The following is a 23,153-nucleotide window of genomic DNA, read 5'->3' on the forward strand; positions in this document are numbered from 1 at the left end:
TCTGAGGTTTATTATTAAGGATTATATTTGTTACACAATATTCTATAATTATGTTATTACTACATTAACACGCAGAACAGAGTTGTGTTCTCGGTTAGGGCTTGCCTGCTACAGGCAGTGCACTGAAGGACCCCGTACCAAAGCACGCAGCGTTGGGTAGCTGACCTCTGCTCCCTGCGGCGCCAGGCTCGCTTGGGACAGGTGCCCAGCCCCGGCCTGGCCCGGGTACCCAGGGCTGCCTGGCCGCTGTGGTGCCCTGCAGAGAACGCAACCGCCCGTCCACCTGTATCGAAACGAACAGCGTTTCCCTTCACACCCACCCCGTTTTCCCACCCGGGCGGTTTCAGGAGGGTGCCCGCTGCCTGCCCGGCGGGACCCCGGCCCCAGCCCCCGGGGCCCAGCGGGACCGGGCCGGCCCGGGCCGCCCCCGGCCGTGTGGCCGCGCTGCCGGGCGGGGAGGCGGCGGCGGGCCCGGCCACCCGAAGGTGTGTCCTGCCCTAGGCGCGGCTCCCCGGCAGGTACTAATCGCCGCCCTGCCCCGGCTCCCCGCCGCAGTCGCCGCCCCGCTGCTCCGTCGGCGCGGCCCAGCTGCCGCGGGGGGCGGCCGCGATGTTGGGGGCCCAGCAGCAGCTGCAGCCCCTCGGGCTGCCCCCGCACCTGCAGCCGCAGCAGCAGCAGCAGCAGCACCACTACTACCGGCGGCAGCAGCACTACAGCACGCTGCCCGCCGCCCGCCGCCCCGCGCCCTGCCCGGAGCCGCTGCCCCGGCCCCCGCCGTGCCGGGAGCCGCCGCCGCCGCCCTGCCCGGAGCCGCCGCCGTGCCGGGAGCCGCCGGCCTGCCCCGAGCCGCCGCGGCCGCTGCCCTGCTTCGAGCCGGCGCCGTTCCAGCGCCACGACGGCGGCCCCGCGCTCGACCGCGTGCGGACCTACGGCCCCGGCTGCCGCCGGGCCAGCGCCTCCTGCTCGTCCCGCGCCGCCTCGCCGCTGGAGTGCCCGCACGGCTGCCAGCCGCTGCCCCCCGCCTGCGAGACGCCGCCACAGGTACGGCCCGGCCCGGCCCGGCCCGGCCCGGCGGGGCGGGGAGGCGGCGGGGCCGGGCAGGGCCAGGGCCGGAGCCGCAGCCCCCCGCGGGCCCCGCGCGTCGCGATCGCACCCGGCCGCGGTCGCTCCCCTCACGGCAGCGCCCCGAGGGCGCCGGGGCACGGCCGGCCCCGGGGAGAGGGCACGGCACGGCCGATCCGCAGCCGCCGGCCCGGGCCGAGGCCCAGGAGACGAGAGGGAGAGGCGCCAGGCCGCAGGTGCAGCTCCGGGCCGCCGGCTGCCTTCCCGTGGCTGGTCCTCACCCGCAACTCGTAAATAAATTCCCCGTTGAAGTCCCCTTTTCGTTTGAGTAAATCCAGCAGTCCTGCAGTTGGTCCCTTTTGACAACCCCTGTTTACTTTTTTAAAAAATTTCTAAACATCTTAGTCTATTGAACCATTTTTGCCCATTTTGCCAACAGCACTGTAAAACTCTAAGCCGATGGGGAGCCGCGTGCTCCTGCTGCTGTAGCTCCAGGTTTGCCCCCATCCATCGGCGTGACCCACGCAGGCACATTTTCCTGCACGCTTGTTGCTCCCGTGTTACCTCACGGTGCGCTTCCTCATTAGCGACAGCAGGTTCGGGAGAGCTGCGAACACCCGTGAAGCTGGGCAGGTAGAGAGGTCACGGTCCCCGCTCAGCGTTGGTGTAAAGGTCTTCACAAAGTAGTTCAGCAGGTCTGCTGCGGTGTCTGCGTTCAGGGAATGTACAGCTTGAAGCTGTTGATGGAATTTAATGGTTTAATAGATATGAGTAGTATCTTAAAAACAAAAGTAGAGATCAATAAGTTGAGAACAGCTTTGACTATGTAAGAACAGAAAAGGAGATCAGAATTTGTTCTTATACCATTTTTGTCTCACACATCAGACTGTCATTAATATCAGTAGAAGCAGGACTGACACAATATATTCAATACAGGAATGTATATTTGTTTCAAGTTCTTCAACTCTTATTTAACGTTCTTTCCTGTGGTGTAAAAATATTTGACTATGAAAAAGAACAGGGATTAAGGCAAATAGGAAACCTGATCCTCTTCCAAAGCCGCTTTGCCTAGTTTAAAGGCTGCCTTGCTCTGGAGGATAGGGTGGCTTCTGTTGGTTCTGTAACGCGAGGCGCTTCCCTGGCACGGCTGTGTGATGTGGCTGTGGCAGCCGCAGATACCTGCTGTACCCAGGTTGTTAATCCCTCCTTTGCAAGATGTGGGGCAGGAGTGTAAACACGGGGCTCCCCTCACAGATTTGTGATTTGCTCGGCTGGGCTCAAAGGTAGGCTGAATTGTCTTCAGTTACGTTGATGTTCAAGAGAATAAACACTGGAGGCCCAGATTTCCCCTCTATCCCCAGATGAGTGCATGAACACTTTGGTTATAGACCCAAATTCTGTCCCAGCTCTGTGAAGTATGTTTGATTTTCAGCATCTGTTTTAGTCACTGAGTCCATTAAGTTGTGCTGATGGAAAAATAATTTCTTGAAGTGTTTTGCTGGATTAGACTTTAAAGACAAAAGACGGCGTAGTTTAAATTGGGTTGTGTGTGGGTTGCAGTTTTAGTGGTGGAGGGCGAAGGTGGTTAATAAACGTTATTAGGAGGTTTTTCAGGAAGAGGGTAACAGATAGGGAAGTCAGTGGGGAGTTGGCAGGAGTTGCCTGCTTGGTGCTGAATGGGAGCGGTCAGAGGAGCGCTGGGAGGGGTGGCCCAACAGGCGGTCTGGGGACCCACGAAGTTTTCCAGGGAGCTGCCAGGAGAAGGGCAGTGCTCTTCGTGAGAAATTGCCATATGGCTGCGTAAATGAAGTACTGCAATGATCTCTGACTCACAGAGATGTTTTACATGTTTACGAATTCTCAGTTAGTGGCAGCCTGGAGCTGTGGTTTAAGCTTATTACTGGTGATAAGGCAAATGGCTTTCTTTGAGCAATATTTACCTCTGCAGAGCTTTTATAGATTAATGATAATGAATGCCTTTATTACTATTAGTACGCTGATATTAAGTCTTATGGTTGGTGTCTTCTGTTGTGTTCATGTACATTTTTAATAAACTAGAGGGAGGGAAAATGTGATAGTGGCGTGTGTGTATAGTATCACAGAGTGACAGAATCATCTAGGTTGGAAGAGACCTCCAAGATCACCTATGTGTGATTGTACTTCTTGTGGTTGCAAATCGTTCAGGATTCACTTTTCTTTCCTTTTTTTGATCTAACTTTGTTTTATTCTTGGTGTAGAAGCCAAATGCTACTCCCAGCCACGGCAGGTTTCATATGGAGGGACTGAAGGCACCTCACCTGCCAGAGCCAAATGGCAAATATTGCTTAGAATGAATTCTCTCAGTGTGATTTACACATGTGAACGCTGTTACCACGGCCGTGAAAAATTAAGGCAGGAAATGGTATGCACGAGATGTCTGTTTTCAGTGTGGGGTAAAATCCTGAAAGCCTGTGTGAGGTGTCCGCTCAGGGGAAGCCCTGTAAGGGCTGCTCGTGGCCGGGCCCCGTGCTGAGTGCCGAGGGCTCACCTCGGCTGTGAGTTCGGGGTCAGACCCACCTGGCTGGGAGGTGCCCCCCGCTCGCCAAGTGGAGCCTGCGTGGCTTCTGATTCCGTGGCTGGGTGGCTTGTAATTGGCAGGGCAGTGTGTTACGGATAAAAGGTTTGACATTCATGAAATTCGCACCTTAATCACTAGTTTGTCTGGAGCTAAAGGGAATTGTTGAAAATAAAAGTTAGCGTAGTGCTTGTTTTTTCCTAAAATTTGCGCACAACGACTGGATAAAGCTATCAACCGCTTACTTCACAAATCTGGAAGCGTATTTTAAAAAGACCAGCAAAAACGATTATGAGAGAGCCCGCCTTTGGGAGTTTGTTTGTTTGTTTATTTTTCTGCCTTTTGCAGTCCCCGTACAACGCGGGCCCAGAGCCGCCGGTGACGTCCCCACAACCCCCGGCCCCGTCGGGCCCCCCCGGCCGCCCGCGGCCCGGCCCCAGCCGCGCCCGCCTCCGCCGCTGAGGGGCTGCTGAGGGGCGGCGGGGCGGGGAGCAGCGGCACCGCCGGGCTTCGGGAACGGGTGGGCTCGGGTTTCTTGCACGGCAGCGTAGTTTGATCCCAACAGAAACGTTCTGGTTCCGGTGTTATCTTGCATGTGACTTAACACCACCCTACTGATCCCACTAAAAGCGTATTCTAACCTAAAATTCTCCAGTCTTCCCTTTTCTGCGTTCCTCTGAGAACGCACGGGTAACTACACAAACCGATGTCACCGGCTGTCCTCCCCGAGGCGCAGCGTGAGCCGCGTGCTCCAAAGGCCTGTGGCAGCGTCACTGAGATCAGGTGTGTTCACACGGCTTCTCTGTGCGTTGAAAATGTGCCTCTTAATTTTGTGGACGATGCTCACCTGGCTTTAACGTGCCACACAATAGCGGTCAGTGTTGAAAAAGAAGAGATCTGTCCCCTGTCACTTGTACTGGACGAGGGCTTGGTCCTGCCAGGCACACTGAAACCCTGAGCTGCCTCGCTGCGCTCCAAGGGAGCGTTCTGGCTAGCTGGTGTGCAGGGAATAGCAGCGTGTGTTCCTTCTTTCAGTATTTCACTTCTCAGCTCGCACTGTGTAGGTGTCAGTGACGTAGAAACCAGGCTGTACATTACCGACTCGCAGGCTGGCTCCTCTCAGAGCTAGGTCCTGGTACAGAGCCCTGCCGGCGTGGGGGTTCCCTCCCAACTGAGCCTCGAAGGACCCATGGGGTGTGGGAGGACGAGCAAGCAGCTTTCAAAGTTTTCTGCAGCAGTTATCATTTTGAGATTTCTTAATTACCGTGGTTGATGCTAAAGCAGTTTCTTCTCTACTTTGATTTCTCCTCCATGGTGCTGTTATGATTCACTCTTGGGAGATTTGGAAAACTGCTTCAGGCTTCCTAAACTTGTGCAACACTTCACAGCTGGAAATTTGACCTACTTCGGAGTTGCTCTTACCCAGTTAAGAATGTCTCTGAGGCTTAACTACAGCAATATAAACTTTCCAAGCCCACGGGTTAAAGGGGTAAATGAGTTGTTAGGAAAATTTAAAGCTTGCGCTGTAAGGAATAAGTAGTATGTTGTAAACTAACAAATTGCCTAATCCTTAGATGAGATTCAGTGGGAATTGTGCTTACTTGGATAAAGAGCTGGGCATGGAAGCTTCAAGCAACGTGCGTGCACTGTAACAGCTGTTGTTGGTCCACAAAATGGAAAACTGCCTACGGTTGCTTGACTTGCTTGTAGACAGGGGAGGAGCAAAATAATCTGCATTTGAACAAGAGCAAAACTGCTGTAATTTGTGGATTTTTGCAATTCAGAAAAGTATATTTCATTTTTCCTTCAAGAATGAGTAAATGTTCCATGTCAATCATGGAGTTTTGTACCGCTTTTTGAAATAATTGCTGCTGTTCGGTACATTGGGTAGTTACCTGGTTTGGTTTGTTGGCAGTTCCCATGTCCCTCTTATTTTGGCTTTTAAGCAAAATACAAATTTTCTTTCCCTGGTGAAACAAGAAGTGTTTTAGATGTAAATCACTTTACACCAGCTGACCTTAATAGGAAAGGCTGCAGGTAAGACAGTGTTTTGTGGGACACGCGATCAGTGAAGGTCGTGTCCGGTGCTAGCTTTGTGTCCTGGTCCGTTGGCACTTACAGACAGTAAGGACTCACCTCCTCTGACCTATAAATAGGTGACTGAGGAAAAACAGACTCTTCTTACTGAGAGTCCAGATTGCGTGCTGCTGTGCTGTGTATGGGTTATTTCCTTTTGGGTGGAAAGGCCGTGGCTTTAACACTTCTCAGTGATTTCAGCCAATGGCTCTCAATACATTTATAGCTGATCGTGATACTCAGACTAATTTGGAAATGTATGTAAGCCTGAATTCTGAGCATAAAAGGTTTTAAAGTACAGTAATCACTGAATCTTTACTTCTTTTCTTCCTTGCAGGGCACCATTCGAAGGATTATTATAGAGAATCCTGAGCAGGTAGGTAAACTGCTTGGGTGAACAACTAAGGCGAACAAGTTTCATAGCCTGATGAGCTCTAGCTGACACAGTATAATGTCCACCTTTGTTACACAGCCCGCTTGTTTTCTCCTGCCTGGCAGGATTCTGTAGTTGTGAGAAAATGGTACGCTTGGCACTGCACCACGGGGGGTGAAGGGAAATAGAGATGCAAGATGAGAATCTATAAGCATGTTGCATGGGTATTGCAAAATAAATAATTCTGGGTTCAAGATGAAATGAATGCACAATCAAATGTGGGTAACTCAGAAAACTCTCTCAAAATGCATGCATCTTCACGTTACAAATATTCCTCCTCATTTTTTAGTCCAAATTATGCTAACTCTGAATTCACTATGTGACAACACTTGTGAATGCTTTTTATTAAAATTTGTTACAGGAGCCATTATCCCCATTTCTTAGAGGGGGGAATTTCTGCCCTGGAAATAATGTCATCTATGAAAAGACAATAAGAAAATACGAGCTGTTAAATCCCCACCAAGTAAGTTGGTTGTTTATATTACCTACTGCAAAAGGAAATTGAGACAGTAATGTTCGTGTTTTTTTGTTTGTTTGTTTGTTTTTGTGAACTTACGCCCACCAGAGAACTGCCTTGTCGAGGTAGAGTACACATTCTCAAAGACTGGAACATAAACTGGTTTCTAGTTTGTTGTTCTGGTGGGTGGTTTTGTCAACAGCAGTTTTCTTGGATTATAAAACCAAGATGTGCGTGTCCCTGATACATGGCACACACTTAACCTGGAATTGCTGAAAGCATTTATAGAGGAAAATGTCTTCAGCCATTTCCTGTACTTTTTTTTTTTTTTTAATTTAAGTAACAAAATCTAAGTAAGTAGTTCAACTAGAGCTCTTTAATCTCTAAAATACTTGAGAGAACAGGATATAGATGTTTTAAATTAAGTAATGGAGGTCCCTATTGCCTCAGTGAATATGTTAAGTGGAGCAATATAATGAAACAACTCAGTTAGGAAAAGTATGTCTTCCGTGTGTTCATTTGCAGCTGCTAAAATTTGAGGAGTAGGTGAATTACAGTGTTGAAGTGTGACAGTATGAGACAAACTTGTATTCAATTAGGAAAACAATTTTATTGAAATTATTAAAAGATATTTGAAACTGTCATCAGTCTTTCCATGCAAAAACATATTTCTTTCATTTATGTATTCATATGATGCTTCCATCTCACTAAGATGTGTTCAGAAGCTTAAAAAATGCATTTCTGTCTTAGGAGAAGCAGTATCAATTTTCCCACCAGTGTCAGATTCCCCAGCAATCCAATCAGTGCCACGTTATCCAGCCCTGCCAGCCGTCCGAGCAGTCCCAAGTCACTCACCAGTGCCAACAGACACAGACCAGCAGCCCTTGTGAAATAATTCCAGTTTCTGTGACGGATGACTGCAGAGGAAATACAGTGAGGAGGGTAACAGTTCAGACATGTGAACCGGTAAGAATCCTTTGTTTAATGTTTTACTATTCACAGCACATTTTTCTATGTGGAGTATAAAACTTTACAGACACAAAATTACTGATTCCTGGTCTCAAAAGTCAAGCCTTGTTCAAAATCATAGTATTTTATTCACTCACCATACACCCACTGTAACTATAAACAGCAAAGTGCATCTGTTGCTGGTAACTTTGAATGCTTTGACTGCATGGTTTAGAACTGTCCGAAACTTTGTCACATGCTGTTAAAAAAAAGTATCTTCTTGTATCCGATCCAGTTGTATTTCTTGATGGTGTAGACCTGTGCTTAAGCGTACTGACTGATCATCGTTCTACTGTAATTTTAATCCGTCAAGTCTGGCTGTTGCGTTGTGGGGGTTTTTTGTTCGTTTTGTTTTTCTGTATCTGGGAGTGCTGCCCATTGATTCAGTCAGGTTTCATCTGTCACTCTTCGTACAGCAAAGGCTGTGTAATACAAGACTCATACTTCCAGTTTTGGTAAAAGCTTACACTGCTTTATAAAGTGGACATACGCCAATTCAGCATTGCATTCCTTAACTGGTCAGTAAGGATTTGAAATAGATTTCAACCTGATGTAGAATTACTTGACATAGTTTCACTGGAAGCGCAAAACTAGCTTCCTTTAGAATAGTTTGCATGTTCCAGAGTTTCTACAAGCTGCCAGAGGACAACTATACATGTGTACTCCTGTTTTGGTTGGGGGTGGGAATGTAGCAGTCCCTTCCTGTGCATCTGTTCCATACATAGGTGGTGGTAACGTACTGGGTGTCTTCAGTACTGGACCTATGTGGAATCTTCCATAGCCAGAGACTCTCATAAAAAAAACAAAACCCAAAACCTTAGGTAGACTCAGCTTGGGCTGCTGTTCTTACTTTTGTTATTCACATACGGCAACATTTGGTCTTTGCTGGGAGGTGTCTTTAGGTTTTGTTGGTCTTAAAAAAAAAGGAGGTGGCTTATGTCAGAGCTTCTCAACTCATCCATCAGAAATACTCCGGCACATGTATGTATGCAAAAGCAGTGAGAATGTGGGAATGCAATTATCTGTTTTGCAGTGGGGAATCCTGCACCCAGCTGGGATTGTCTGGGTGCTGTCCACATGTGTTTTACCCACTACAGCTATGGAAACATTAAAGAACATTAAAGAAAGATTTCCTGATTATCTACACTTTCCGTGTTAGAATGATGATGATACTACTGTAACAGATACTGCTTTGCCTATTGCTTGTTGCTGTAAGGAAAGTCATTTATTTCTGTATTATTTTCTGAAAAACAGAAGACACAGAAGACTCAATACCCAGGAAAAGAACAGTGTAAACAAACTGCAAATTAGTAAGGGCAAATGAAAACAAATCCATCATACTTGCAGCATTTTCATGTTCAGCTTTCATCCTGAAGAAGGGAACTCAATTATGATCTTGTTGTTTATCTTCTGCTAGGTGGATTGCTCTCAGGAGAATAATGACCAGCTGGACTGCCGCTACTTTGGTGAGCTCCTTGCCGAACTGAACCGCAAGACCAATGACCTGTACAGTTGTTTACTACAGCATGTGGAAAAGATAGGAGGAAGGTATTGGCCTTATGTCTGCTATGTCAGTTTGGTGTTCCAGAAATCCTAGAAGTGCACGGTTAAGAGCACAATACTGTTTGCAAGTTGTTTTTTGAGTCTTTATAATGTTCTTACCCTTCCTGCACAATCACCATTACTTTGTTGTTCCCGTCTCGCTCTCACTTCGTGCTTTCAGAGTTCACTGAAATAAGCTTAAGCGGTCCATCACAGAACCCCTGCCACTGCTAAGTAAACACTTCAGGTGTGTCAATACACTGCAGCGTAGTTCTGGGTAAAGATATTACCCAAGCCAATTAAGAATGTAATTGGGTTAACCAGCCATAATTGGGATAACTGCCCTAAGAAACTGCCTGTGCTGACTACTGCTGTCAGTATTCTGGTCTCCTCAGGTACTTGTCCCTGGAATCCCATTGAACAACACGTTGCCTATCAGCTTAAAGGGAAGGTAACGACTCTTAGTCTGAGGATGAACCTTCCATGTTCCATAATTTACAGATAATCCTTTTGTAATTGTCAGTGTGGCCATGAACTTGGAGTTGTCAGGTTTTCTGTTAATCAGTCCCTTGCATTTTGTCTGTTTTACAGGAACCATGACATTGAATTTACGAGTCAGGTAAGCATCATGCATGCTCTTACAAAGCTGTTCCCTAAAAGTTAGTCTTAATAAGAATGGTGTGGATCTTGGAACAAATTAAGCCAAGCCAGTTTAACTGAAGGATACTGGTCTGTTAGCTAACAACTTCTGCTTGTTAGTAATGTTCAGAGCCTGAAACCTACTGCTAGCTATGTATTTGCAAATGTGGTAATACTGAAAGAAGGGAAGTTGAACAATTTGCATTCCAGCATGAGAGTCAAATTTTTAAAGTCTTTCCTGTTACGCCAGTGGTGGTTTCATTGTAACCCAAACTTACACACATACACCGTTTTCACTGTGCGCTTTGTGCGTAGGATCTTTCACTCTTGCCAACAAAGTGTTTGTTCAGCAACATACACTGCCGGGCATTGCGAGAAGGGAAGAACACCGCCTCTCAGAGAAGTAAGGGGAAGTAAAGTTGACAGAACAGACTTCTTTAGATTTACAGGCAGCTCTCTTTTGGGAATCCAGCCATGATGCAATCACTGGGACCTTTGTTATTTTTGAAGTCATTATTTATATGGTAGAAATATTTGTCTAGGATTAAATTGCATGAAGCAATGCCGCTTCATCACTGGCAGTATCTCCTGTAACATGTTGGTCATTTGTTTATTGACAGTCTATTCATTACTTAGAAAAATGAGGTTTGCTCATAATCGTTAACTGCTGGGAGTTCTGTTTTAGTGTTAATTGGTATTTCTTGAAAGGGAATTGTTTTGAATGCTGCGTTTAAAAGAAATGTTAAGCTTAATGTGTATTTGAATATATGCTTCATTTATCATTTCATCTCAGTTTCTATATGCCACACATATAAGGCTTTCGAAAATTTCTGGATACACTTTGATCTGTTTTCCTTCTTATTTGCCTTGCACTAAACATGCTTTTCATAGTAGAGCTATGTAATTAATGAAGAAACCACATTATGATCAACCAGGCAAAATTCTTAATCAAGATGTCTCCTCCTTCCTCCCTTTGCTTAGACTGAAGATATAGAAGATTTAATTCCCAAAGGACTGTCTGAGGCAACAAAGCAGCAGATTCGTTATCTCCTCCAGGTATGTACATGGAGGGGGATGTATGGAAGCCTATGGTAACTCGAAACAGTAGAAGCTGGCTCAACACATACCCGGGAATTGGTACAAAACATAAATTGCTCTATATTCTGCTTACTCCATTTATTCTATGTGAAGGGTATGGAATCTTACAGGTGGCTTCAGGTGACATGTTGTGGCAGTTCACTCCACAGATTACTTGTGCATTTTAAACCGAGCTTTACTGCAGCTTTCTTCCAGTTTCACTGGAAACCATTTTGGCTTTTGACAAGTAATTGTAGGAGAACACTGATTTTTCATCTTTTTATTTGTTTGTGTTGTATATTAATGCTTTATTTTAAAAGCTAAAAGTGCATAGTAGGTGTTTTACTGGATGTTGAATTGAGTATCGATTACTGTTTATTGCATACACTGCTTATAACTGAGGTCTCACCCTTTACAAATGGTCTGGTTAAACAGCTGTACCGTAGCAGTATCTCTGTGGCATGCTTAAAACAACCAGTAACAAAACATAAGCCATTTCTGGTTTGGCTCTGTTTATAAATGGCTTTTATGTTTTTTCTCGTCATATTCTTTAGCTACTTAACCATCTCTACCTGCTTTTTCAATCAACAGCCACGCAGGTTTGGCTGCAAGGCAATCCAACAAGAATGTCAGCTTCTGATAATGGTTATGCATTCTGTTGCTTCCTAACATTCTAGCAGTCTCCGTAACGCGTTTTTTACAAAAACCACTGACTTCTTTATGAAGTGCTTGGAAGACCTCTTCCTTTGATAAAACATTAAAAACAGTGCTATTGTGAATAGCACTAGCTAGCGTGTGAATCCCAGGGTTGGCTCCAGAATGGTGGACTTGACCTGTAGGTTTGTCAGCACAGGATCCACAGCAGCCTGCACTGATCTGGTCTCCCTGGGGTAGGGGCAAGGTGATCCTGTCTGAGGGCTGCAGAACACCTCCTGGTAAAGAAAACGTATGTGAGTGAGCAACCTGCCCTGACTTCACAGCTGATCCTGACTTTTAAGCATGAGGTTGAGACAGGGTGACCTCTCATGTCTCTTTCAACCTCAATTATTCTGTGATTCTTTTAGAATGAAAGACAATGACACCAAAATATTTCATGATCTCATGTTCTCATAGAACACCATGCCCAGAAACAGTTTCAGCTCACCCCTTTGTGAAAGAACTGAAACGTATCTTCCATTTTCTCTGTCTCATTTTACATTCTTACAAAAATGTTTTAAAAATACACAATTAAAATGTCTTTTGGTGAAACAGATTTTGTCAGCAACTGAAAGAACTGAAATTCCACTTTAATTACAAAAGAATGCTCTTTTGTGAAGCCTCAGTCTCAATATATTACCAGTAGAAATGACAAATATGACAAGGGCTTAATAGTTTTCTTAGATTTGAATGATCAACAAATTTCTTTCATTAAGAAAGATGAGGGAAAGCATTGGAGGAAGAGGAACAGACAGAATTTCACTTTTTTCAGAAAGTAAAAAACACATCTTTTGCAAAGAATGTTCAGCCTATCTAGATGAGTCAAAAAATTGAGGAATTCATGTTTTCTTTCAAAGTCATTTTTTCTTTTGAATATTAGAAATGCATCACGAAATGCAAGTTTGTGATTTCACATGAATCCATACACAGATGTTAACGTGTATTAAAAGAAAAAAAAAAAAGAACAGTGTTAGAGGCTATTGCGCACTATTGCCTTTCTTTCTCATCCAGTTGACTCCTTAAATCTTAGGGAACTCCTAAAGTGACGAACTGGTTGTGTGGCGTTTTTGCTTGTTGTTGTTTAATAAATTCTCTTGCACTTGGGCTGAAAGGGGGCTTTGTCAGGTCTCAAAGACAACGACTCCTTCCTCTGTGGCTTTCCAGGTAGGGTGGTTACCTTATCAGTATAACTCACAAAGCTCTCAAAAAAATGATTGTGCAATAGTAATGCATTTGTTTTTCTCTTTATTGGTGTGCAAATGCAATTCTCATTTACTCTCTTGTTCCTGCATTCTTTAAAAAATGGTGTCCTGTGTGTTAAAAGGCAATCATTCAAAGATTGTGTCGTCTGCAGAACAAAGTACTTGAAAATGTGTCTCTTTGTAGAAATCATCAAGAATGGCATGCACAGTACTGCCAGGAGTTATTTTCAGCTGCATAGCAGTTTTGTTCATTTACACAGTTAAGCATATTGTAAACAAAGCTCACTAATTAATCAGAATAATATATTTTTTTGCTGTTTTTTTCCCTTTCCTAGATGAGAGTAACATCAGATAAATCTTTGAGACTTGTGCTTTCCACTTTCAAAAATTTACGTGAAGAGCTTTGCCACTTACAGGATGACCTGGGGGTAAGTTGTTAATTTTCCATTTCCTGGGCCTCATCCATTTGTTGCTACCTGTCAGTAAGAAGTCCATTATGACGAAGCTTAACTTGGGAAGTCCAGATTTAAGGTGCTTTAATAGAAGTGGATGGTTTATTTATGGCCTTGCAAGACTTTAACAGCACACAAGGCTGGATTTCTTCCTAGAAGTGGTTTTCAAAAGTTCAGTTTGTTGAAGCCTAAATAACCAAATGCTTTCAAAGGCAGAAAAGGCCCTTTTGAGTGGACTTAGCGCTCTGAATTGGCATAGACAATCTATGTATGTCTTCATTGGTGGAGATGTATTGGAACTGTGTTTTTACTTATAACACGGACAGGGCATATACGCCAAGTGCTTACTTAAACAGCATTCTGCCAGGAAGCAGGAGACCTCGGTTCCATTCCTACCTAAGGTGTACTCCCTGCTGGAGTCTGTGCAGTGAAGTGGTCTTTGGTTTGGATTTTTCTGTTGGTTTCTGTTTAATAACTACGAATAAGTCTTTCTGGGACAGACTGAAAGAGCAGCGTCCAAGATAACAGTGCTTACCACACAGCATGAAGCCACAGATAACTGCCATAATGAGCAAATCTGAGCTATATGTAGTTAAAAGAAAATTGGGTAATTTTCAGTTCTAAACTATCACTTAGTATATTGCACTTTGAACATACATAGGACTGTTTGCTGAAAAATTGCAGCTATTGACAGTTCACCCTTTTGTCTTACAGAAGTTAGAAACTGACAATGTCTTACTTAAGAAGGATTTGGCTTTTAAAGAATCTCAAGTGAAAGAATACGAAACTATGTTGACATCTCTGCGAGAGAATAATCGTCAGCAGCAGGTAAAGCTAAGACCGTAGTTTCAGTATTTTGACAGTCAGCCAAAAACTAGCCAGTGTGATGGCTTTTTGAGTATTCTCAGTGATTACTGCCTGGTGTACGTTAGTGTGAGCCTGTTACTACCCTAAGGAACACCATGCATTCATTCCACTTCTGTGCTTTCCAGCAAGGACTCAGAGAGAGTACTGTAAAGTGTCGCTCTCTGGAAGAACAGCTCCTTTCTCTACGGCTCAGCGAGGGAGAGAAGGATTGTCAGTTGAAAGAACTGGAATACTGCAAGCGTGCCTTGGAGCAAGAGATCCAGAGCCTCAGACTACAGGTAGTAACGAGACCTTCACTTGATCTGTATTCGGTAGCTGTTATTCACAGATAATGAAGAAAATAAAATTGTAAGATAGTATTTTACAAAGATAATTTTATCTTCTTTTTTTTTGTAGATCTGCTCTAATCCAACACTTCAGACCACCACAGATGAACTCTCCAGCCGTTATGTAGAGATGATCAATAACTTGAGAGAGGATAAAGATCGTGAGATCCGCAGTCTTAGGGTACGTAGATTAACTTTTGCCATATGTGTATTCTTCACCTCATACAACTGAAGGTAATCAGTTTTTTTTAAATATATATTTTTTAAAATTACTTTTTGATTAGGAAACAGAAAAAAATCTACCATATGCTTTTTTGTTAGCTTTTGGCTCTGCAGTTAGTTTATGCAGCACTAGTGATAGCTCTAAAATCAATTAAAGTGTCATTAAAAAATAAAAATTCTTTAGATGTAGAATTAAGAAATACTGCTGATCTTATTAACTCCTAATGGGACGTTTTGCTCTGATGAAGTAAGAAACTGCCAAAAGATACCCAACAGAAAATAAAGATAAATCCCAATCAAAACTGCACATAGAAAATCTCTCATTTGAAGCATTATAGTAGTATTTTACTGCCCTGGAACGAGTTCCACTTATAAACCTGTTAAACTGGTACTGGAAGAATTCAGCCAAATCATCGCTTTCTGAATTTTTTGTGAAGTTCAAGGTTTATATTTGAAAATGACTGGGTTTCCCGTGTGTCCGTATGTCCACAGCATTTTGTAAATTATACTAATTCAGGTCTTACTGTTGATGATTTTAATGAACAAAATACATAGAGTTCTAGACGCGTACTGAAAGGTCACCTACAAGGAGCACCTAGCACCTAATTGTTTCTTAACCTGTGTTTTATAGTCTCAGTTATGCCAATTCCAGCAAGATATATCAAGAAGAGAAGGGAACAACAGTGACTTGCAAATAAAGTTGCATGAATTGACATCGATGCTGGAGGAGAAAGACGCCTGCATTAAACAACAGCAAGAGGTACAACAGGATAGCTTATTTTTTGTCTGAGAATATTTTATGCTTAAGCCTCCACTTACTATGAACGTAGCAACTTAACTAGTTGCTTATTACTAGTTGGAAGCTAGAAGGCACTTGTACCCTTCTGGATCAGGCATCAGGGTTAGTATTATTATTATATATTTATAACATATATTATACTATATAAATTAAATAACTATAATGTTATAATTATATGATATATATATTATATACTTGATAGGAATTTCTGCAAGATTTTTTTTGTGGATTTAGTGAACTAATACCTGGGGAAACATTATTTATTTCACTTGAATATTCACTGTTGGTTTTCTCAGGACCTCTTCAGACTCAAGCATGAGAGATTATCAAACAGTCAGTCCCCTGGTGTAACAGCTGTCATCACTAAGAAGTAATGTACTTATTCACCCTTATTCACCTTTCTTAAAAATATATCCTTTTGATTTTCCATTGTGAAGCTTCTATAAACTAAGTCCTTAACTCCTGCAAATGTCTTAATGTCAAACGTCTGTTCAACTTAAATGCAAAAAAAAACTTCAGCTAGTAAAACCTACAGAGGATTCAATACTAAACATTGTAATAGCAAATGAACATGTTAAAGTGGCATTAAAATTACAATATTAGCATTTTAATTACTAGTAAAAATATTTGGGGGTTGTTAATTGACAGGATTATGTGATAAAATCAGTTAGCGACTTGGATACAGATACGCAGATTTCAGTTTTATAGTTACCAGGTTTGCAACTCTTTTTAATACAGGTACAGGAACCAGTATCCTATTCTGGGTCTTTTGTCTGATGACTACAAGGTTACATCACCCGTCAATAAATCACAAACTATTGTAATCGAGAGGACTGGAGAGATATGGAAACATGTAAGTTCACCTTGAGATTGCCTATATAGTCCCTGATATTCCTAAGTATTTAATTTAACTTCAAAGAAAATATTAGCCAAAACTGACTTCTGAGAGAAAGCAGTAGGGTTAATTTAACCAGGCTGCAGAAAGCAAAGCGATTGAAGTCAAGAAACTGTGCTGGCTATTTCGAGAAGGCAGTAATTGCTAGGTGGAGTTTAAATAAAACAACCTGTCCTTCTTTTCTCTGGCACATAATTACCTTTAACAAAAGAAGTGGTGTTGCTCTAACAACAGCTTTTGCCCTCATGCATAAGGCAGTCTTCTGGGCATCACTGCCTGTACTGGGGAGTTGGGAACTTCCTCAGTGTTCTGCTCTCAGGTGAAGTGCACATAGTGTGTTTTGGGTGCGCAGTGTTCTTCTGAATCACGAGTATTAATTACTCTGCACTATTATTAAAACATATTAAGCACCATATTCCTGAAACTTACATAGAGACAGAGCAGTGACTCATCCAGGAAATGCAGAAGAGTGGTGACTTTTTAAGGAGTGGTTTAATGTTAAAGGAGAAAGTAGGACTGCAGAAGCTATTTAGGTTACAGCACAAAGGATAGTGTCAAATCTGAAAAAAAAGTCTTGAGAAAGATCAGCATGTGTTCTGAACAGTGGAGTGTGATGAAGTTGTATGCGGATAGAGTATAGGAGAGGAGCATATTTAAAGAAATATAAGAGCAGCTTTGTGGAGGACACAACCAAGAAAAGGCAATTATGTGAGCGACTTGAGTAGACCAAGGGTAAGACATCTAGCATGTTCTAAAAGGATACCTGAGATGCTAACTGGAGCAGGATTAAAAAATAAAAGGGCATTGACAAACAGCAGAATTTTATTACTGACCTCCAAAATTCATCCTAATGAAATGTGAAGGAATTAAAGTAATAAATAACAGTAATAAAGAAAAAGCTAAAATCCCTTCCTAGCTTACTTGTTTGTCACAGTTTCCATTATAAAAATGGAAACAATGAGCGTATGCTGCATTTGAAGAGATCAGTATCATTAAATAAATGAGAACTGTTTGTATTTTAAGTTTCCCAAGGTCTTTATCACTAGTGGCAGTTTCACCTGAAACAAAATTGCTTTGTCGTAAGATAGACTTGATAAATGCAGGTTAAGAAGTGCCAATTTCCTTGGAGATTCACCAATATTTTTTTCTGTGTTTATGTTCTGCCAGCCACATCTTTGTATCTGCATTCATTACTTAATAGTGATGCTGACTGATAGGTATTGAATAGTGTGGTTTTATACTGAACATAGCATGTACATGGTACCGCCTTTCAAGTAATAATTACTATATATTAATAATATATAGTAATAATTAATAATGATATCCCTTAGGATACTCAAATGAAGGTACTTGAATCTTTTTAGTAACTTTGATCCAAGTTATATTACTGAAAACTTTTAAGGTAGAAATTCTGTAATATCTACTATTTAGGTATCTGATAATTTCCTGCTCTTGTTTCCTGTTTTCGTAAAAAAAAACAACAAACCAACCAACCACAAATCATTGTCTGTGTTTTTGTGCTTACTGAAGACAGTGAATCATAGCAGTTCTGACAGCTGTCAGTTGCTGAACAGAACTGTTTACATGTAGTGATACAGCTTTCATCTTTCCAGTACTAGATGCTGTAAGCACTGATATGCACAGCGTTTGTTAAAGGGGAATGGCCCACCACCATTTCAGATGCTTAAAAAGTCAGACCATTAGAGAAAATAAATATATAATTAAATGATGCATGCTTTATATACCAGGACAGCTTTGTAAGTATGCGTATTATCTAACAAGCTGCTTGCTTGTTTCTTTCAGGAATGAAAGAAATGCCTTGGCCATCACAGCTGCTCAAAGGAGTTCACAACAACCACCTAAAGTTGCTTTACTTTCTGCTGTTTTTGCATCAGTAAAAGGGTCGGTCTGATAGTGAGAGAAAGGCCAGGGAACAAATTAAGAACATGGAAGCATGAAGATGATGGAAGACACTGTCTTGTCTGCACTATCGTGAACCTGTGTCCATAAGCTGCCGCTAACTTGTGTGCGCAAATGTTCCTATTTTATATATTTTAATATAAATGCACTTACTTTTCTCTCAGAAGAGGAGGGTATGCCGTGCTGTCGTGGACTTGTTGTTCTTGACAGGACTAGCATCTGCATCTATTCTTCAGTCACACTTGCAGCAATCTAAGAAACAAAAGGAAGAACTCTGAAACCTTTTCCGTTTCCTCTTCATAGCATTATCCATGTTGTTCTCTCCTACCCACTTACACAAATTTAAGTCACATACTGAATGGCTGGTTTCAATACAGACAGATTCAGCCATCATCACTTCATATTGCTGCCTGTTCAAGATGAAGCAAAATCCAGAAACTGCCGTCATGGGGAACTTTACTTACCTTACATCTGCCTATGGGAAACTAAGACACAAAGGAAAATTACTGAACTTGCTCCAAATATACAACAATTTAAACATACCTATTAAATTGGCAGATACTTAATATGGGACGATGCTGATTTTATAACATTACTGACATTAGCGTTAACATATTTCAGCTGAACCTTTACAAGCCCCCAAACCAGTCATAACTATTTATTTTGAAGATATCAAGAACATGGTATATTTTTATATTGAAGAACCTAGTATGAAAATAGCTCATAAATTTTACTATCAGACTAACTTACTATTTACATTTTTTTGCTCCAGGCAGGACCATGGAAATTCTCTCAACTGATTTGATATAAATAATTAAGTAGTTGTCTAAGCAACACAGTGCATTTGGTGAGCGGGAAAGTACTAAGAGAAGCATCGTAGGTAAAACTTCATGCCATCAGAAGGCGCTAGCTCTCTATCACAGGGTTCTTGCTTTGCTCTATTTCTGCAGACTTACATATTTCTGTTTACAAATAATATAGATCATATACAATGTTAAATGGTGAGAGAACCCTGTAGGCTATGTGTAATTATGAAATAAACGTGTGTTTAACTATCTGATGACAGAGAGTATTGTATTCTATTCTAATGAATAATTTTACTGACACGATCTAACACCTTACCACCTTTGGTGACCCAAACCACCAAAAGAAAAATTAACACTTTTTTTAATGCTATCATAGTGATTGATTGGTGCAGTTATCCCAATAAAAAGAGAGACAAATCAACTTTCTTACTTACTGTGGTCTTTGCCATGGTTGCAGCTGGGCTTGACTGGCTGGAAGCATTATGCAAACAGTTCCAAAGAAAGAAGCTGTGAACAGCAGAACCATCAGTTATTAGTGGACATACTTTACGCTCTTTTCAGTGTATTTACTAATCTTTCTAGCAAATAATATTAAACCGTTTCTTTAGCTCTGTATGACTTCAGACTGTGTAATAGCATAAGCAAAGCAGTAAACGCCCTTAAAAGACAGGAAAAAGTACAGGCTCTGAATACAGTCAGAGCTGGTTGGGCACTGTAATTTGATGACAAGTGCCATGATTAGCAAGTGAACTGTCTCCCATATACAACTGGCATTAAGACAGATCTGAAAACACCCTAACTGTTCCCCGTGCTAGTGGCTAACAGCCTATTTTAAAAAAAAAAGCCTAGTTCACTAACCAGGAAAGTCAGATGCCAATATTATATTGTGTAGCAAGGATCAGCTGCCCTAAGGCTTATAAGACTATTTTAAAACCTCCCTATACTGCACATGCTACAGCACTGATTGCTGTAACAACATACTTTACTCCCAGAAAACACGACGCAATAGATACTTGTCAAAAAGCTGAGCTAGACTAGAAGATGAAGCATAGTGGCCATTTGAAGCTGGTTTTGTTTTAAAACCAGACTTCCTTAAAAAGCAAAATTTTTATTTTTTATTATAAAAATACATGGTATTTGCTGTAGTCTCATCAGCTGCCTCTCTTCCATTGAACAGAAACTGACTGACCTAACATTTCTTCTGGAGTTTACAGCAATGCACTTTTCTCACTTACTCATCTCTGTACATTCTAGTTAACGCTCAAACTACAAACAGTATACTTCAGAAAATTTTTCACCTCAATTTCAGGTATATCCACTGATATTTCTACATTTTTGCAGAAGCAAATTAGAAAAATCAAAGACAGCATTTACTTCATGTATTTACAGCAATGAACGTACTGCCCTGTTAAATTATCAACAGGATTAACCCTCACTGCCTGAAGTGATGTGACAGCATACAATTTCTGGTTCTTACATCGAAAGCTGGGAGAAAAAAAGCTGTCTTCTGGTTCCTGTTACTGTTTTTTCCACCCAACTATGTAATGCGGAATGGTTTCTTCTGCCTCAGCTGTGAAACAAAAGCCAAATACAGTCCTGGTTTAAAAGTTAATGACACCTCTAGCATTCTGCCTGAAAAGTCAACATAGGCTTTGACTACTACATCAAGGTAACATACCTTTACCTTGACCTTTACCTTGAGAGTACGCTGCTGGTGTTCTTCCATATTCTCGCTCTCTCAATTTCATTACCTTTAATTGTGGTTATTTGAAACCTGAAGAAAAACAATACAGATGATGAATCAGACATGAATTAATTTTAACTGTTTCCGCCTTTTAGTTCTTTGTCTGTCATTCAAAGAAATGCAGTAAACAACTCTTGACACTCAGAGCAACCCTTCCACATGTACTGAAACCTGCTGCTTGCTCAAGCGAACATGACGTGTTTGTACATCACGCACATCACCACAGGAAGCAAGCACAGAAGAAATCCACACACAGTCAAGAACAGCTGAACTACCTCGGTGTTGTGCTCCCAGGCGGCAAACAGCTTTACAGCACAGGTCACCTTTCCTACTCATCGTGTTTTGGGTGGCATCCTACCACAAAGGCTTGGAAAGGTACTTCCTCCTATTTGTTAGTGTCCCTGCACAGGAGATTTGCAACAATTCGAAAAGCACAAACCTTTCCTCTTTTCAAAACAGCTCACAGCCCTTACTGAAAACATGGCAAAAGGCAAGACATAGGTGAACTTCAATAAGGAAAGGATGTATGCACGGAAGATGATCATGTCTACTGAAGACTACCCCTAAAAGAGCAGAGACCGTGCAACCTGACAGCAGCGATGGGAGACTTCATTCAGGGTTTGCAGGAGAAGTAATAGAGTATGATACCACCAACTCTACCGTTGAATGAAACATTTAGTCACAAGACTTACAAAGCTTACAGGTGGTAGTGTCTCTCCTTCACTCACTTCCTGCTACCACTTAGGAACTCATCTGCTTTGAAAATGAATAGGCAGGGCCTGTCTGCACTTCGTCCCATCTTAAGGTTGTATCGGTCTGGGTAAACGGAAGGCGGTTTGCTGCCAGCTCAGGGGAGGGAGCCAGTCAGGGCAGTTACAGACTACGCAGAGCAGGGATCTGCAGAGGTACTGAGATAGAAGAATTTTACTGTGATTTGACACAATGCATTTTTAAAATCATGACACCTCCATGGTAAAAGTAACACAGCCATCGCAAGTTCTCTTAAATATTTACTGGGAAAGCACACTGAGAAGAATTTAGGAACTGCCTCAAGCTGCTGAGGATTCAGGTGGATTTTTCTTCTTACATTTTAGGTAAAAGCTTATGCTGAGGAGACCAATCAACCACTAGTGCTAATACAGAAATAATATTGGGGAAGTATTATTTAATAATGAGGAAACATGGGTGTAAGGAAGTGGGAAGCAGGGGAGGCTCTACCTGAGTCCTACCTTCTGTTGGGAGAATACCTACACAAGTGATATATAAAAATACCCTACATTACTCAAACAACATGCACGAAATAGGAGCACTGTATATACTACCACTTCCTCTCGGGTTTCTCCTTGTCCAGCTTCTGCATTCCTTTATTCTCCCTAAACCCAGCTTCTACATCTTTTCCTCCACAGCCCCAACGTCACATCAGCAACACACTGCATATGCTTGGTTGGTGATTCCTTCTTCTTTCCATCCACCACAACTTTTTCTTTTTTTAAACTACCAAAGCCCTCCTAATAACTCCAACACCCCTTCTTTGCCTATTCCCCTTCTAACTTGGAAAGACAATTACAAGAAGCTTCAACATCTGCAGCTACGAAGACAACAGTTCTAGAAGAAGCGGAAGCATTGATGGGGATTTCAAACTACAGAAAAATACCCAAGTCCAGGCTCAGTCATCAACATCTACCTAACCAGCACTGGACAGAACCAGCAAAGGGCCAAGCAGAAGCATACACTCTCCTAGTGACATTAGCTACTGAATTCTAAAACCACTGCTCCAGCAAAAAGTCTGACAATTATTTTTTGACACTGTTTAAAGTCCAACAACATATGGATAGCAATACATTAACCTTAATGCTGCGTGAGTTATTTTTCTCTCTTCAACAGACCTTGTCCCCACAATGTTTCTTCCCAGTTAGGTTTCACTGTCCATTTCACTGTTCCACTGCCAAGAGAAGAAACAAACAATTAATATAAAGAAAAAACGTTAAAAATTCTAAAGCAATAAGCCAACCAAATGAAAGTGGCGACTTGTCTTGAGACTTCATATTGGAAAAGGCTGCCTATAACCATCATGTTAAACTTAACTCAGCTTCTCCATCTAGCTGTCACAAAGAGCAGGGCTCATCCACAGGAGATTGTACTAGCCTGCACCTTTCTTCAAGTCCTCCTTACTTCCCCGTATTTGTACTTTAGCTGATAATAACCAACTAAAGCTGTAGCTTTTCCAACCACTATTTCCTCCCTTCCATCTTGAAAAACATATTCCTCACAGATTTTCGCGTTCCAGGAAGGTATGTTGGAAGAAACACTACCGTTATCCTCAAACATACGCTGCAAATGAATGTTAATACAGTTCACTACCGAATACCAAGCATG

At 42.2% G+C, this 23,153-nt stretch overlaps 1 protein-coding gene and 1 long non-coding RNA gene across 3 annotated transcripts; one reads left to right on the forward strand and one right to left on the reverse strand.

Moving 5' to 3' along the window:
- The first annotated feature begins 609 nt into the window (after window positions 1–609).
- On the forward strand, window positions 610–19,304 carry POF1B (POF1B actin binding protein). Its single transcript, XM_035541158.1, has 15 exons — window positions 610–1,041; window positions 6,030–6,068; window positions 6,487–6,588; window positions 7,333–7,548; window positions 9,023–9,138; window positions 9,724–9,751; window positions 10,753–10,827; window positions 13,082–13,174; window positions 13,913–14,026; window positions 14,191–14,343; window positions 14,462–14,572; window positions 15,245–15,373; window positions 15,709–15,782; window positions 16,151–16,265; window positions 18,111–19,304. The coding sequence occupies exons 1-15, from the start codon at window positions 610–612 to the stop codon at window positions 18,114–18,116; spliced, it is 1,803 nt and encodes a 600-aa protein (XP_035397051.1). The 3' UTR covers window positions 18,117–19,304.
- Window positions 11,109–22,761, reverse strand: LOC118245230 (uncharacterized). Of its 2 annotated transcripts, none has more exons than XR_007708824.1 (5): window positions 22,664–22,761; window positions 20,724–20,807; window positions 19,468–19,540; window positions 18,381–18,479; window positions 11,109–11,780 (listed from the first exon to the last, which is right to left on the reverse strand). It is a non-coding gene; the product is annotated as an uncharacterized LOC118245230 (long non-coding RNA). The 2 variants fall into 2 exon arrangements; XR_004777814.2 differs by lacking the exon at window positions 22,664–22,761 and adding an exon at window positions 21,470–22,559.
- Window positions 22,762–23,153: the final 392 nt, after the last annotated feature.

The sequence above is a fragment of the Cygnus atratus genome, chromosome 13 (assembly GCF_013377495.2).
Source record: "Cygnus atratus isolate AKBS03 ecotype Queensland, Australia chromosome 13, CAtr_DNAZoo_HiC_assembly, whole genome shotgun sequence".
Taxonomy (NCBI): domain Eukaryota; kingdom Metazoa; phylum Chordata; class Aves; order Anseriformes; family Anatidae; genus Cygnus; species Cygnus atratus.

What these genes read in the sequence shown, in the direction of transcription:
- POF1B (XM_035541158.1), top strand. Translation starts at nt 610, where the DNA reads ATGTTGGGGGCCCAGCAGCAGCTGCAGCCCCTCGGGCTGCCCCCGCAC. An exon ending in CCTGCGAGACGCCGCCACAG is followed by an intron (nt 1,042 to 6,029) that starts GTACGGCCCGGC and finishes TCTTCCTTGCAG; the next exon opens with GGCACCATTCGAAGGATTAT. An exon ending in GTGAGATCCGCAGTCTTAGG is followed by an intron (nt 14,573 to 15,244) that starts GTACGTAGATTA and finishes TGTGTTTTATAG; the next exon opens with TCTCAGTTATGCCAATTCCA.